Raw genomic sequence first — 14,002 nt, 5'->3', positions numbered from 1 at the left:
AATCCGTGGATAACCATTTGTGGATGCGGATGAACAAAGTGCGGAGGCGGATTATTTTGTATATCCGTGCAGGGCTCTGCTTATAACGACAGACCAGCCAGCCAGCTAGGGTAAGGTACTGTCACGCCACAAATTAGTATAACAGTTAACACTCAAAATGTTTAGCGCCACACACGACAGGCTACAAGAAAAAAAGATTAATATGTTAACGATATAGCCACTTATTACACATCGTCTTGTTAGTAAAGATACAGCCATTTTATGAAATCAATCGTGAAGTATATAAAAGTAAAATCCTAAAAGTCAAAAGAAGAATAGCTAGAACATGCATAAATAAAAAATGTAAAAAAGATGGACAATGGTGGATAGTGGCAAATGAAGTGGTGTACAGAGAACTGGAACCCATCACAGATACTATGTGGAAGAGGAGAATCAATTTTTTTGGTGACATTATGAGGACAACAGAAACCAGATTACCAAGAAAACTTATAGGAGAAACTTGGAATCTGAAGCAACAAGTAAGATGGATTAAGGAAGTTAGAGAGGATATGGAAGAAATAAAAATAACTCGGGATGATTTGAAAACCAAAATTTAAAGAAACTGAAAAGCATAAAAATAATATTTACTGTAGGCTAAACCAAAAATAGACAAACAATGAAAAGGGTATTTACAGATGAGGAAAGACAGAAAAAATAAAAACAAATGAAAAAGCTACTGAGGAATTCAGAAAGAAAACTTATCAAAGAAGATGACCAGAAAATTATTGATTTAAGTGCTCCAATGAGGCCCTAAAAGCAGAAGAAATAGAGAAGGAAACGTATTTATTTTATTTTTGGATTTCAGCATTTATAATGTTTATCGGGTCTATTCAATGCACGTGTAGAGGATGTTTTTCAATACACGTGGAAAAACATTTAGGTTGCACAGCATGAACACAGAGCCGAGCGCAAAGTACAAGAATTTTGTGTTTTGTTGCTGTGGATGTGTGGGTTTGCCTTGAGCCATGTCTGCATGGCAAGTTCATAAATGTAACTATTCTGTTATTGCTAATGGCCTCTTCTGGCCTCACCTTGAATGACTTAACTGTTTCCATGATTGTACTAGAGAGGGCAGCTCCCTCAATTATGAACACGGATGGTCGATCTTTCCGACGAGATACTAATTTTATTCCTTTGACTCGAATCTTTGTTTTGGTCTAGAGAGAAGAATAAAAATGGACCCAACGCAGATCGGAGTAGCGTTTTTGACTTACAGAAGGGTTTTTAAATGATTCAAACTTAGCCTATTCTACCATCCTTCTTCTTACTTTGCTGGCTAATATATTCCAGGTATGATAGATAGATAGATAAGAAATGGGTGAGCCCTGTCTTCGTAGAGCTCCACATGTAGGTCTATGAAGACCCTTTGTGCCCCTTAAACAGGTTTGCCTAGTCCAGCCCTAGTACTCCTATAAAGGATACCAGTGTCCGGATATTGGCATTCCTGATGTCTTCCAGGCTCACAAAATGTGAGCCAAGGTATCGATGTCTAGTGCTAGCAAGAGCCTCGCACTGACATAACACATGCGCGGAGGTCTCTTCCTCCTTACCGCATCTTCTAAACATCGGATCCTGAGTGATTTTCATGATGTGTAGGTGTCTCTGTAAGGTATTGTGGCCTGTTAACAGTTCAACTACCATTCTCATTCTGGTCCTATTCAAATTCATTAGGACCTTTTTATAACTTTGGCTAGGCCTTTTTATAAGTTCACGTGCCTGCCTTGCTATAGTTAACCTCTTCCAAATATCTAAGTGAGACTGGTTTGTCCATTGGGATATTACCAGTCTCACGCTTCAGAGTGACACTCCCAGGAAAGGCTCTGGTCCTGTGAAAGAACCTTTTGAGCCTTGTTTCGCTAGTTTGTCAGCTTCTTCATTTCCACTAATACCTGTGTGCCCAGGGACCCATAAAAGGGTAACTGAGCTAAATTCACACAGCTGATCTAACATCCTTTGGCATTCCCATACCAGTTTTGATGTTGTTTTAACTGCACAAAGTGCTTTTAGTGCTGCCTGGCTATCACTACAAATAGTGATGTGTCTTCTGTGTCCAGGCATATTCCATATATATACAGCACAGGCCAGTATTGCGTATACTTCAGCCTGGAAAACAGTAGCATATTTACCCATAGGAAGGGAGAGCCTTGTCTTAGGCCCCCAGACCCCGGCGCCTGTGCCCGTCTCCGTCCGCGAGCCATCTGTGTACCATCTACAGCCCCCAGACTTAAGACGGGCCCCAGCATCCGCGGCCCACTCCTCCCTTGTGGGTATCACCACTGTAAATTTATAATCCAAATTAAAGCTAGGCTTCGTCAGATCCCCAACCATCATTGTCATAGGGCAAGTCTGGTGAAGCCTTTTAAGAATAGAGGCATGACCTCTATTCGGGTTTTTGAAGGACCATCCTCCGAGTGACCAGAGGCGATAAGCACTCATTCCCGCTATTGCCTTAACATATAAATGTAAGGGGGGAAAACCTAGGATGGCCTCCATTGCACATAATGGTGTAGTATCCAGTGCCCCTGTTATTCCTAGACACGCAAGTCTTTGGACACTGTTTAACTTGGTGGTCACAGTTTTACTCTCCGAACCTGGCCACCAGACTAAAGATGCATAGGTGATCGTGGGCCGTAGAATAGAGATATAGAGCCACTGGACCACCTTAGGTCTTAGGCCCCAAGTCTTCCCGACGGCCCTGCGACAGGCCCACATAATCTTGCGAGCCTTATCCACCTTATAATCTATATGTTTCTTCCAGCTCAGTCTTGCCCCAAGGATTACCCCTAGGTACTTAACTGAGGTTGTCTTAGCTAGTTTTTTCCCAAATAGGAAAGGCTCTGACAGTCCGTCTAGCCTCCTCCTCTTGGTAAATACCACGAGCTCCGTCTTATCGGGGTTAACCGACAAGTCTGTCTCGTGGCACCATTTTTCCACCCTACGTAGAGAGCTCTGTACGAGCTTGGAAACCGTGCTGGGGAAATTTCCTACCGCCATCAGGCTTATGTCGTCTGCATAGCCTTGGGCGTATATTCCTCCAACATTTAACCTGGTAAGTAGTTCATCCACTACCAGACACCATAATGTTGGTGATAATACTCCTCCCTGTGGACACCCCCTGTCTATATTAGCTCTCAACATTACAGCGTTGAGGGTAAACAGAACTTGACGGCCCTGCACTGAGGCCATAATCCATTTTATGAGCATACTGGTCACTCCTCTTCTCTCTAGACTACGTTCGATGGAGCCCAAAGATGTATAATTAAAGGCCCCTTCTATATCTAGGAATACAACCATAGCAAGTTGTTGCTGATCCAAGGCACTCTCCAGCCTAGAAACTAGCTGGTGTAGTGCCGTCTCAACCGACTTCCCTGGTTGATATGCATGTTGATGAGAATGCAGGGGAAAGTCTCTTAATACTTTCTCCCTGATGTGTCTATCCACCAGTCTTTCCAAGGTCTTAAGTAGAAAAGACGTTAGACTAATGGGTCTATAATCCTTAGGTCTAGTATATGAAGACCTTCCGGGTTTAGGTATATACACCACCTTCGCCTGACGCCACAAGGAGTACACGTACCCCATAGTGAGACAGGCTCTAAATATTCTGACCAGGTATGGTATGAGGACCACCCCCCCCCCCCCCGCTTCTTGAAGAAGTGCCGGGAAGATCCCATTCACCCCTGGGCTTTTGTAAGGGGCAAAGGATTCTAATGCCCACTTGACCCTTCTTGGGGTAACAATCTCTGCGGCTTCCTTCCAGCCACTTTTATCGGGTCTGAAGGATCCGCTCGATTCTACCTCACTATTCGTGACTACTGAACCTGGAAAGTGGGCATCAAGCAGTAAGTACATCCTCTCTGTGGATGTATATCCACCCGAAGGAGACTCCAGTGAGCCCAGCCTTGCCCTTCTATCCAAGGTTAAAATTTTATGAAGCCTTGCCGCTTCATGTTGACTTTCAATGGAGTCACAAAACTGTCTCCAAGATTTCCTAGAAGCCTTTTTGTCTTCTGACTTGTACCTTCTTTGTGATTCTTTGTAAGAATCTAGGCTTTCTTGATCCTGAAGTTCCCTGTATTTATTACAGAGCCTTCGTGTATTTCTCCTCAGGTGTTCAAGATAACTATTCCACTTGAAACTTCCTGTTACTCTTTTTGCCTTAACAATAGGGCAGTTTAATTCATAAGAGAATTCCAGGTATGGTAATTCTCTCATATTATTCTTTGTTCTACTCTTCTTTTGTAATATTTGTTCTATTATTCATAGCTGACTGATATGCGTCTTTTTGGTCCGTAGTATGAATGGGCTGCATGTTTTCTTGTGGTTATTGTGATTATGATATATTGATACTTGGGTCTCATATTACTTTCTTTTCATGTGCAGTGCATTCTTATGTAATTCGCCATCTAATGACTGTTTGCCTTCGTGTCGGCGCGAGCTTCCACTTGTGTCGTACGAAGTGCGAATCCTGATGGGTTTGTGCATGACTACCAGATTTCTCTGATCCCACAGCTAAATTCCTTTGTGCTGTGCATGCGACTTCTGATATTAATGATATCTCGTTTGTGACCTCGGAGTCATGCTATATGAAATTGAGTTCGCCTTTTAACCGGTGCTGTACTCGTATTCGTTGCCTATCCTGGATGTGTCTGAATGTGTGCACGTATGTTGGTGCGAGAGGGGAGTGAAAGAACGACATATCGGTCAGATAAATTTACATTTTAATCTTGTTTCTGTATCTTATTTTTGCTTTTTTGTACGGTGCTATGTCTTTTGCCTTTGCACCTGTCTCGGCCGCTCGCTTACCCATGGGGCCGCCTTGTTTATGTTTCTTATATTTAGGCTATGCGCATGCCTGGGATTTACCCTTTGGTTATTTATTTTGTTTCCTCGGTCCAAAAATGTTTCTCTTTGTGCCATTTTATTTTTCCGGCTCGGGGTTTTTTCTCCTTGATGCGTGGGAGTTTGACAATCTATGGTGGTTGTTGGTATGAGGGTGGAGTTGAAACGATGTGTGTGAAAGATGATACAATATTAAACTCGTGGAAAGAACGATCTGCTTGATCAGTGACACTAATATTAATACTGGCATGTTCAATAATGATGTTGTATTTAACTGAGTGTGAGCTCGCCGATAGTTTAATTTTATGTAGGGGTTGGATAACGTCATGCTCACATAGCAATGTTAAGCCATCAACTGGACCAAGTCTACTCATGTATGTACCCGTTCCAGTCCTTTTTATTGATTTCTTTTATTCTTTCCTTCTACCTTTATTTTACCATATTAATAAACCCTCATTACGTGTACTTGGATTTTATTATTTGTAGAATTGGGAACATGCATCATTTTCAAAAATATTTTTTTCGAAAAGTACACCAATGAAATAGTACGTAAACGTATTACATTGTGGTATGTTGCCTTGTTTTCTACCATTAAAAAAATATTTAATAGTGCCTTTCCGCAAGGCGAGTGAAACGGCCTCTGACGTAAGCGGCGCGCTGTGACGTCACGATCCAGTACCGCATGGAGCTCTACCAGCCGTTGTGCATCAGCCGTTGCTAAAAGCCGATTGTTTATTATTCATGATCGCGAATAACTTCGAAATGACAGAAGAAAGGTTCAAAACAGCACAGTCAATCTACCATGTGTAGATGTCATCATTCTTGAAAAATGTGACTTTTGTGGCCGCAGAAATTAGCGGATAACAAGCAAGTTTGTAAGTGGCGTCTTTTATATATGTGCAATGTACTGTAACCCATAGTATTAGGATAACAACGAACCTGGATAGATATCACATGACTTTCAATATTTCCTTCTGGACTGATTCCCCTATTAAAGAATAACATTACATTTTCGGGCTTTCAGCATTAGTAAAGTAAGAAATCAGATTTCAGCACTAACATAAACATATAGGTAGCATTATAGTACTAGTCCGCTTCTGTGGTGTAGTGGTTAATGTGTGCCACTTCCGGAGGCCCGGTTTCGATTCCCGGCTCTGCCATGAAAGTTGAAAACAAATAGTACGAGGGCTGGAACGGGGTCTACTCAGCCTCGGGAGGTCAACTGAGTAGAAGGGTTTCGAATCCCACCTCAGCCATCCTCGAAGTGGTTTTTCGTATTTTCCTACTTCTCCTCCAGGCACCTAAGGCCACGGCCGTTTCCTTCCCTCTTCCTTGTCTATCCCTTCCGATCCTCCCATCCTCCAACAAGGCCCCTGTTGAGCATAACAGGTGAGGCCGCCTGGGCGAGGTAATGGCCCTCCTCACCAGTTTCATCACCATACTCAAATTCTCACGTTCCAGGACACTGCCCTTGAAGTGGTAGAGGTGAAATCCCTCGCTGAGTCCGAGAGAAAACCAACCCTGAAGGATAAACTGATTAAGAAAGAAAGAAAGAAAGAAAGAAAGAAAGATCATAGTACTGTAGGTCTATAACCTATCATTTCTAAAAAAATATATATATTTATGGTTGGGGCAACTGGCCTACCCACTTCCGGGGCCCATGAAAGAGAATTAAATATCTTGGTGGAGGGAAAAAGTTAAACATGATAAAGATAAATATGACTTCATCTAGTTTTCACAAGTTGGGCTGAGTGGTTCAGACGGTTGAGGTGCTGGCCTTCTGACCCCAACTTGGCAGGTTCGATCCTGGTTCAGTCCGGTGGTAGTTGAAGGTGCTCAAATACGTCAGCCTCGTGTCGGTAGATTTACTGGCACGTAAAAGAACTCCTGCAGGACTAAATTCCTGCACATCGGCGTCTCCGAAAATCGTAGAAGTAGTTAGCGGGGCGTGAAGCCAATAACATTAATTACATTTGGCTTTTAACAAGCTGAGCATATCAGGAAAGAAAAGTGTCCTGGTGACATTTTAGTCGCTCAATACAGGAATGTCTTTGAGTGCTGTGACTTTTACTTTTTTTTTTTTTTGTTTTTGCTGTTTGCTTTACGTCACACCGTCACATATAGGTCTTATGGCAACGATGGGACAGGAAAGGCCTAGGAATGGGAACAAAGCGGCCGTGGCCTTAGGTACAGCCTCAGCATTTGCCTGGTGTGAAAATGGGAAACCACGGAAAACCATCTTCAGGGCTGCCAGCAGTGGGGTTCAAAACCTTCTATCTCCCGGATGCGAGCTCACAGCTGCGCGCTCCTAACCGCACGGCCAACTCGCGCAGTATTTTTACCCTTCGGTTTATTGACTTGGCTTGTATAACCTAAAACTTAGGCTAAGTTGGATAATATTTTAAACACCTACATCACTATTTTCACCTGTGTGCAATTATGTTATTTATTTCATTAATATTATGATAATTATTATAATTGAGCATTGTTAACTTATAAGACCCCAACAAACAAGCATTGGTTGTGTGTAGAGTTATACATTTGTTAAATTCACGTTGTTTCCTTTCGTGATGTACACGCCTATTCTTTGTTACATTATAGACTATTTAGATATAGCCTAAATTTCTTTACCAATTAAGCTCTTCAATAAAGACATACATAACTGTCCCATGCCAAGATATATTGGTAGAATTAGAGCTGTCAAAATGGTTCATAACCCCTTTGATTTATTATCTTGACATGAATCACCCAAAACATAGGTTAGGTTTGGAGAATACTTTAATAATAAGCATTATTTAATGCACTGTTTATTACTTTCATATTCCAAGATGTAATTGAAGCATTTAAATAAAGCATCATACATTAAAATGTAAAGTTTTACCACTAGAACAGCTGACATGGAAAAATGATTTGAAAATTCAAACAAATTCATCTTACGTTAAAATCTTCAAAAAAATAAACTGTAGACTTTTCCGATATATCACCAGCATTTTTCCGGCTCGCCAAAATCCATTTCTCCCTAGTTTTAGCGTCTTTGGAACATGTATAAAAATTTGTTTGGTATGGTATGCGATGTGCTATTGCACATCGGAACTCTACACCATTTATAAGTTTTCTGCCTCACTGTCTGCGCAGGATTCATTTTAAGTCTAAAATATACCACTCAGATTATTATCCGATGTATAGACCTCGAATTTAATCATACTAGACACTAACGTAAAGTAGAAATACGCGAAGTGTATCCTGCTTCTCACAGCGCACTATGCGTTATTTCGTCTGCTAATTCAGTCAACCTGTACGATGACGTCAGACCAATGAGATCGCGTACTTGCGTGACGTGACATTTTCGTAGATTTTTATCATGTTTGGAGTTATTATTTGTACATTCTGATCACATTTTTGAATTCTGCACGAAATTTTGAATCAGATTAGCATATTTTTAATTAAAACCCCGGATCATGCATGTTCCCTATTAGTCTCTTACTATTTTTAATTGGTAATGAGGCTCCTGTCCAGTTCAAGGCTGTTTTCTTTGGCCTTTCCTAGTTGCGATCTACGCCTCAGATCTCTCACGGTATTGTTTTGTGCTGGGATTGTTTCCGCGATGGGAGGGGGTGTGGCTCAGCCTGCAATAGTGAATGTTATTCATTGTTGTCGCTCTACGTACGTGCAGTAAGCTAGTGAAAATGTATAACTTCACTTTACAAAGTAAAAATTAAATGTAAAAGTGAAAACCGTCAATATGGAATGATTCTAATATCTTGTAATGTATAGCTTCGGCTTCAGTAAAATACCTGCTAAGTTTTGCTCAGTCATGTTAAAATTTTTAAGTTAACACCAAGTATGTCCCAATAAATTTCTCTGAAAACCATTATGAAGCATCACCGTCTGAAACTGTAAACATATTGTTTAAAGTATGCAGTGGCTTCCGTTATAACGGTGTCATGAATACCAATTTGGAAATGGCATTGTGGTGGGGCTGCGATTACTTAATTGTTTTTGCAGCCGGGGGTAATGAACATTTTCACTGCACACCACTGATTTTCTATACATAAACTCTGAGTCAATGACTCGGTCTTAATGGCTGAATTGCTGAATTTGCTGTCCAATATCCTGGAGGTTGAAAAGAAAAGAAGTGAACTGAACTGAGTAGGATATGAAAATTATCTATACGGCATGATTAAAAACTTTCCATTTGAGGGCTTTGCTGCAGCAGACATGCAAGGTAGCGTGACTCTGACATGGGTATATAAGCACGGACTTGGATGCAAAGGGATTAGTGTGGCAGTTGTGTCGTGCCGAGGAGCGTGCGCTAAATGTTGCCATGTGAACTATGGTGAGGTGTTAACAAATGCGTCCAAACAGGACCAACGTGCTGTTATTCTGTTCTTAGCTGCCAAAGGACAAATACTGGTTGACATCCATCAGAGAATAAAGACTGTGTATGGGGCAACATGTCTGTCGAAAACCACTGTTGCGGAATGGTGCACCATGTTCTGTGCAGGTCGCGCTTTGACACAAGAAGCCAGTCCATCTGGGAAGCCAGCATCATCCAGCCAACTCAAGTGGGAGACAATCGAGCACCCGCCCTATAGTCCTGATCTCTCCCCATGCAATTATCACGCCTTGAAATTTTGACGTTCCTGTCAGACGAGGATGTGCAGCAGGACACGGTGTTTTATCACACGGGGATATTAAACCTGGTGCGGCGGTGCAATGAGTGCCTCCATGCTCACGGCGATTTTGCCTGATAGGCATCTGGATTCAAGACTGTGCGACCGTTGAGTGGACTCTTTTTGATTGCCTCTTATATAAGAAAGGAACATATAAGTGTCAAATCATGTCAGAGAGAGAAGTGGGGGGTGGGCAATAAGAAAGGAACACACATAATATGATAGACTCAATGACAGGTCAGTATGGAAAGTGGAAGCAACAGAAATAGGAGACTACGAACAAACACAAAAGGACAAGGGCAATCTCCAGATCTTAAAATAGATAGGATCTCATTAACCCCAGTTCTTCTACATCGAATCAACACCACCACCACCACTGCCACCATCTTTTCTCAGTCCCCAGTGAGCTAGTTTCTGCTATGACAGTTGTTGGTTCCTTTCTGTTATTTATATTCACTCGTTGGGTTCCCTGCTTTTGTGTCCCCAGTCTTTTCCTCGTGGCCATGATTGTTAAGGCGCTGTGCTTAGTTAGCAGCTGTAATTAATAAATTTGCCTCTGAATTACTGACTGTCTTAGGAGAAACGAGCATGGTGAGGTTATTCCATTTATTGTGCAAGATGTATGATACAGCCAAAGTATCATCCGATTTGAGATAGAGTGTTGTTATACCCAAGAAAGCCAGGGCTGACAAATGTGAAAAATACTGCACTGCTTAGGATCTTGCACGTGCAAAATTTTAACACACATTATTTGCAGAATGGAAAGATAAGTTGAAAATGAGTTGGGTAAAGATCAATTTGGTTTCAGAAGAAATGTACAAACAAGTGAAGCAATCGTGACTATATGTCTGATCTTAGAGGACTAAATTAAGAAGGACAAGCCCACGTGCATAGCATTTGTAGATGTAGAAAAGGCATTCAGTCAAGTTGATTGGACCGAGCTATTTGAGATTCTGAAGGTGATCAGGATCAGATATCAAGAACGAAGAATTATCTCAATCTAGATAAAAATCAGTCTGCGGTGATAAGAATCGAGGGCTTTGAAAAAGAAGCAGCAATCCAGAAACTAGTCAGGCAAGGCTACAGTTTGTCCCCCTCCTTTTCAGTGTTTATATAGAACAGGCAGTAAAGGAAATCAAAGAGGCACTTGGAAAGGGAATCACAACTGAAGGTGAGGAAATCAAAATTCTGAAATTTGCTGATGATATTGTTATTTTATCTGAGACTGAAGAAGATCTAGAGAAGTTAATGAACGGTATGGAAGGAGTACAAGATGAAAATAAATAAGTCCAAAACAAAAGTAATGGAATACAGCCAAACAAAAAGTCAGGTGATGCAGGAAATATTAGATTAGGAAATTAAGTCTTAAAGGAAGTAGATTAATATTGTTAATAATGTTATTGGCTTTACGTCCCAGTAACTAGTTTTACAGTTTTGGGAGACGCCAAGGTGCCAGAATTTAGTCCCGCACAAGGTCTTCTACACGTCAGTAAATCTATCGACACGAAGCTGACGTCACCAAACTGAGCCAGGATCGAACCCGCCAAGTTGGGATCAGAAGGCCAGCACTTCGACTGTCTGGGCCACTCAGCCCAGCATGAATATTGTTACTTGTGTAGTACAATAATCAACAATGGCAGAATTAAGGAAATCAATCAATCAATCAATCAATCAATCAATCAATCAATACTGATCTGCATTTAAGGCAGTCGTCCAGGTGGCAGATTCCCTATCTGTTGTTTTCCTAGCCTTTTCCTAAATGATTTCAAAGAAATTGGAAATTTATTGAACATCTCCCTTGGTAAGTTATTCCAATCCCTAACACAAGCAAGGAAGGATTTGTTTCTTAAGAAAATAAATTTGCTCACTTCGAACACTGATATGGGAATTAAAAAGATGTTTCTGAAGACTTTCACATGGAGTGTGGCATTGTATGGAAGTGAAACATGGATGATGTTTAGTTCAGAAAGAAAAAAGAATAGAAGCTTTTGAAATGTGGTGTTACAGAAGAATGCTGAAGGTGAGATGGTTTCACGAATGAAGAGATACTGAAGTGAATTGGTGAGAGGTGATCGATTTGGCTAAATCTGATGAGAAGACAAGAGAGAATTTTAGGACATATCTGAAGACACCCAGGGCTTATACAGTTACTTTTTGAGGGAAGTGTAGGCGGTAAGAAAGGTAGACGTAGACCAACGTGTGAATATGACAAGCAGATTAGACCAGGTATAGGATGTAGTAATGTAGAAAAGAAAAGATTAGAACAGGGTAGGGTGGCATGGAATGCTGCATCAAACCAGTCTATGGATTAATGACTCAAACAACAACATTTGTTGCATAGGTACACAAATTAGTATTTAACTGAGAATATAAGTTTTAAAATTAAATATTTTTCTTTTTATAATTTGCGCATGAACTCTGTATGCTTGTCACTTATTGAATTGAATTGCAACCAAATGATCATCTTGATTTTGTTCTGTTTATAATGTTCAAGTCTTTTTAAAAGCAGTCTTCTAAATCCATTTCCAACCTACGCATGTTCTATGTACTTTCTAGGTGTGGGTCATGGTGATGATCTGCCTTATATTTTTGATGCTCAGCCACTGGATGGAGCAAAAGATGAGAATATCTTCAGCCTGGAAGATCCTCAGGACTTCAATGTCCAAGGTCAAGTAACAGACTTCATTGCTGAGTTTGCAAGGAGTGGGTAAGATTTTTATTCAATTATTATTATCATTATTATATTCGTTTACGCCCATTTGAGACCATGTTAAGCAATAATCGCATATTACTGGAAGCCTTCTTTGCAACCCAAAATCTGTTCGTCATGGAAGGCTCTGAAGCTGTTGACCACTGATCTACACTTTGTTCTTCCCAATTTAATCTAGATTGCTCAAGATCCTTTCTTACCTTCCTGAACCATTTGTTGGAAACCTTAGGTCAAGTGTTTTAAAAATCTGTTTTGTCAGCCTCTTTTCGTCTATTCTAAACAGATGTCCATAAAATTTGAGTCTTCTTTTCTTCATTGACTCAATCAAGCTTTCACTTTCTTGGTATATTTCTTCCCTTCCTCGTAACCTATACTAGCCATCCACGATTTTTGACCCATTACCTTGTGAAGGATCTTCTTCTGAAATTTCTCAGCCTCTCTTAGTCCCGACACTCCTGTCATTCAAAGGCATTCACTAGCACTAACATACTTGGAATGACCGCTTGTGTGACAAGCGCTTTGGAATATTCAGCACGAGAGGTGAAGGATTAAGAGTTCTTTTCTCACTTGGACTGATGGAAAAAAGTTAAAAGAGATAAATCTGACATGATTTGACACTTGCTTCCTCCATTTGATTACTCATAATGAGTTTTTTGTTCTAGGGTTCCTACGTTCACGAGTCAAGGACAGAAGATGTTGTGGCCATCGTTCTCTCGTGCCAGCAACAACTTCCTTCAAGTGAAGGGAGAACCTGAAGTTTCAAATGATTTCCGCTCGTGTCAGATGAGCCTGTGGACTGGTGCGTTGGCCGCTACAGGACTTCACGCTGTCATGTGTAAGACTGTGGAAACGTTGGTGCCGATAACAACAGGTGTGGTAGGACTGGCTCCTCTCAGTGGTGTGTGGGCCAAGACAGATAACACTGCCTCCAGGGCCACAGGTCTGCTGCAACCGCCTAAAATTGTGAAACCCCCCTTTGGTAACTTGGTGGGCTTTAGTGGGTAAAGACAACACTTGGTGATAAATGAAGCTGAAAAACCACAAATTATGAATGACATATATGTATTTGTTATGAAGAAAAAATTAAGAAAATATCATTTATAAAAATTTTCTAAAAAATAAAGTGAATTTGAATCAATCAAATTTCTTCCATGTTGTTCTTTTCTATCCTTACCTCAGGCACCGTTCTTTGAGAAAATATGACTTTGAAGCTAGCAAGATTGTAAGTTTTATGTATGGATCAGAAACATGGGTGATGAAGGAGAGGAACAAAAGTAGAATACAAGCAGTGGAAATGAAGTTTCAAAGGTGTCGAGTAGATTTGACAAGAATGGACAGAGTAAGAAATGTAAGAGTTTGGGAGATGGTAAATGAGGTACTCCAACAGGGAAAGATAGAAAAATCAAGGCTGCAGTGGTATGGGCATGTTAAGAGAGTGGGAGGGGAAAGGATACCAAGAAGGATGTTAGAAATGGAGTTGAAGGGAAGGAGACCTAGAGGAAGACCGGGGACAAATAACTGAAAGGTGTAAGAAAGAGCATCGAGGCAAGAGGACAGAACTGGATGACAGTGAGAGAAGAGAAATGGTGGATGGACAAAAAACAATGGAGAGGCTTATATTCCAAGCAGACCCAACCTGTGACTGGCAACTGCTCCAGATGATGTGTCTGTTCATTTCATGATCATAGTCATGTGTTGCTGGAATTAGAGTATGTCCCACTAACTACTTTTTTTTAAACGG

At 40.9% G+C, this 14,002-nt stretch overlaps 1 protein-coding gene across 1 annotated transcript in view; it reads left to right on the top strand.

Annotated features, from left to right (window-relative positions):
• LOC136885333 (pyrethroid hydrolase Ces2a) overlaps positions 1 to 13,397 on the top strand; it is a 349,005-nt gene extending 335,608 nt beyond the window's left edge. Inside the window, exons 9-10 of the mRNA XM_067157845.2 lie at positions 12,108 to 12,258; positions 12,924 to 13,397. Of these exons, the coding sequence (XP_067013946.2) occupies positions 12,108 to 12,258; positions 12,924 to 13,266 (494 nt within the window). The 3' untranslated portion in view covers positions 13,267 to 13,397. The remainder of the gene's footprint in view (positions 1 to 12,107; positions 12,259 to 12,923) is intronic.
• Positions 13,398 to 14,002: the final 605 nt, after the last annotated feature.

Source organism: Anabrus simplex, chromosome 14 (assembly GCF_040414725.1).
Source record: "Anabrus simplex isolate iqAnaSimp1 chromosome 14, ASM4041472v1, whole genome shotgun sequence".
Classification (NCBI taxonomy): Eukaryota; Metazoa; Arthropoda; class Insecta; order Orthoptera; family Tettigoniidae; genus Anabrus; species Anabrus simplex.
This window is presented reverse-complemented; position numbering and strand designations above follow the sequence as displayed.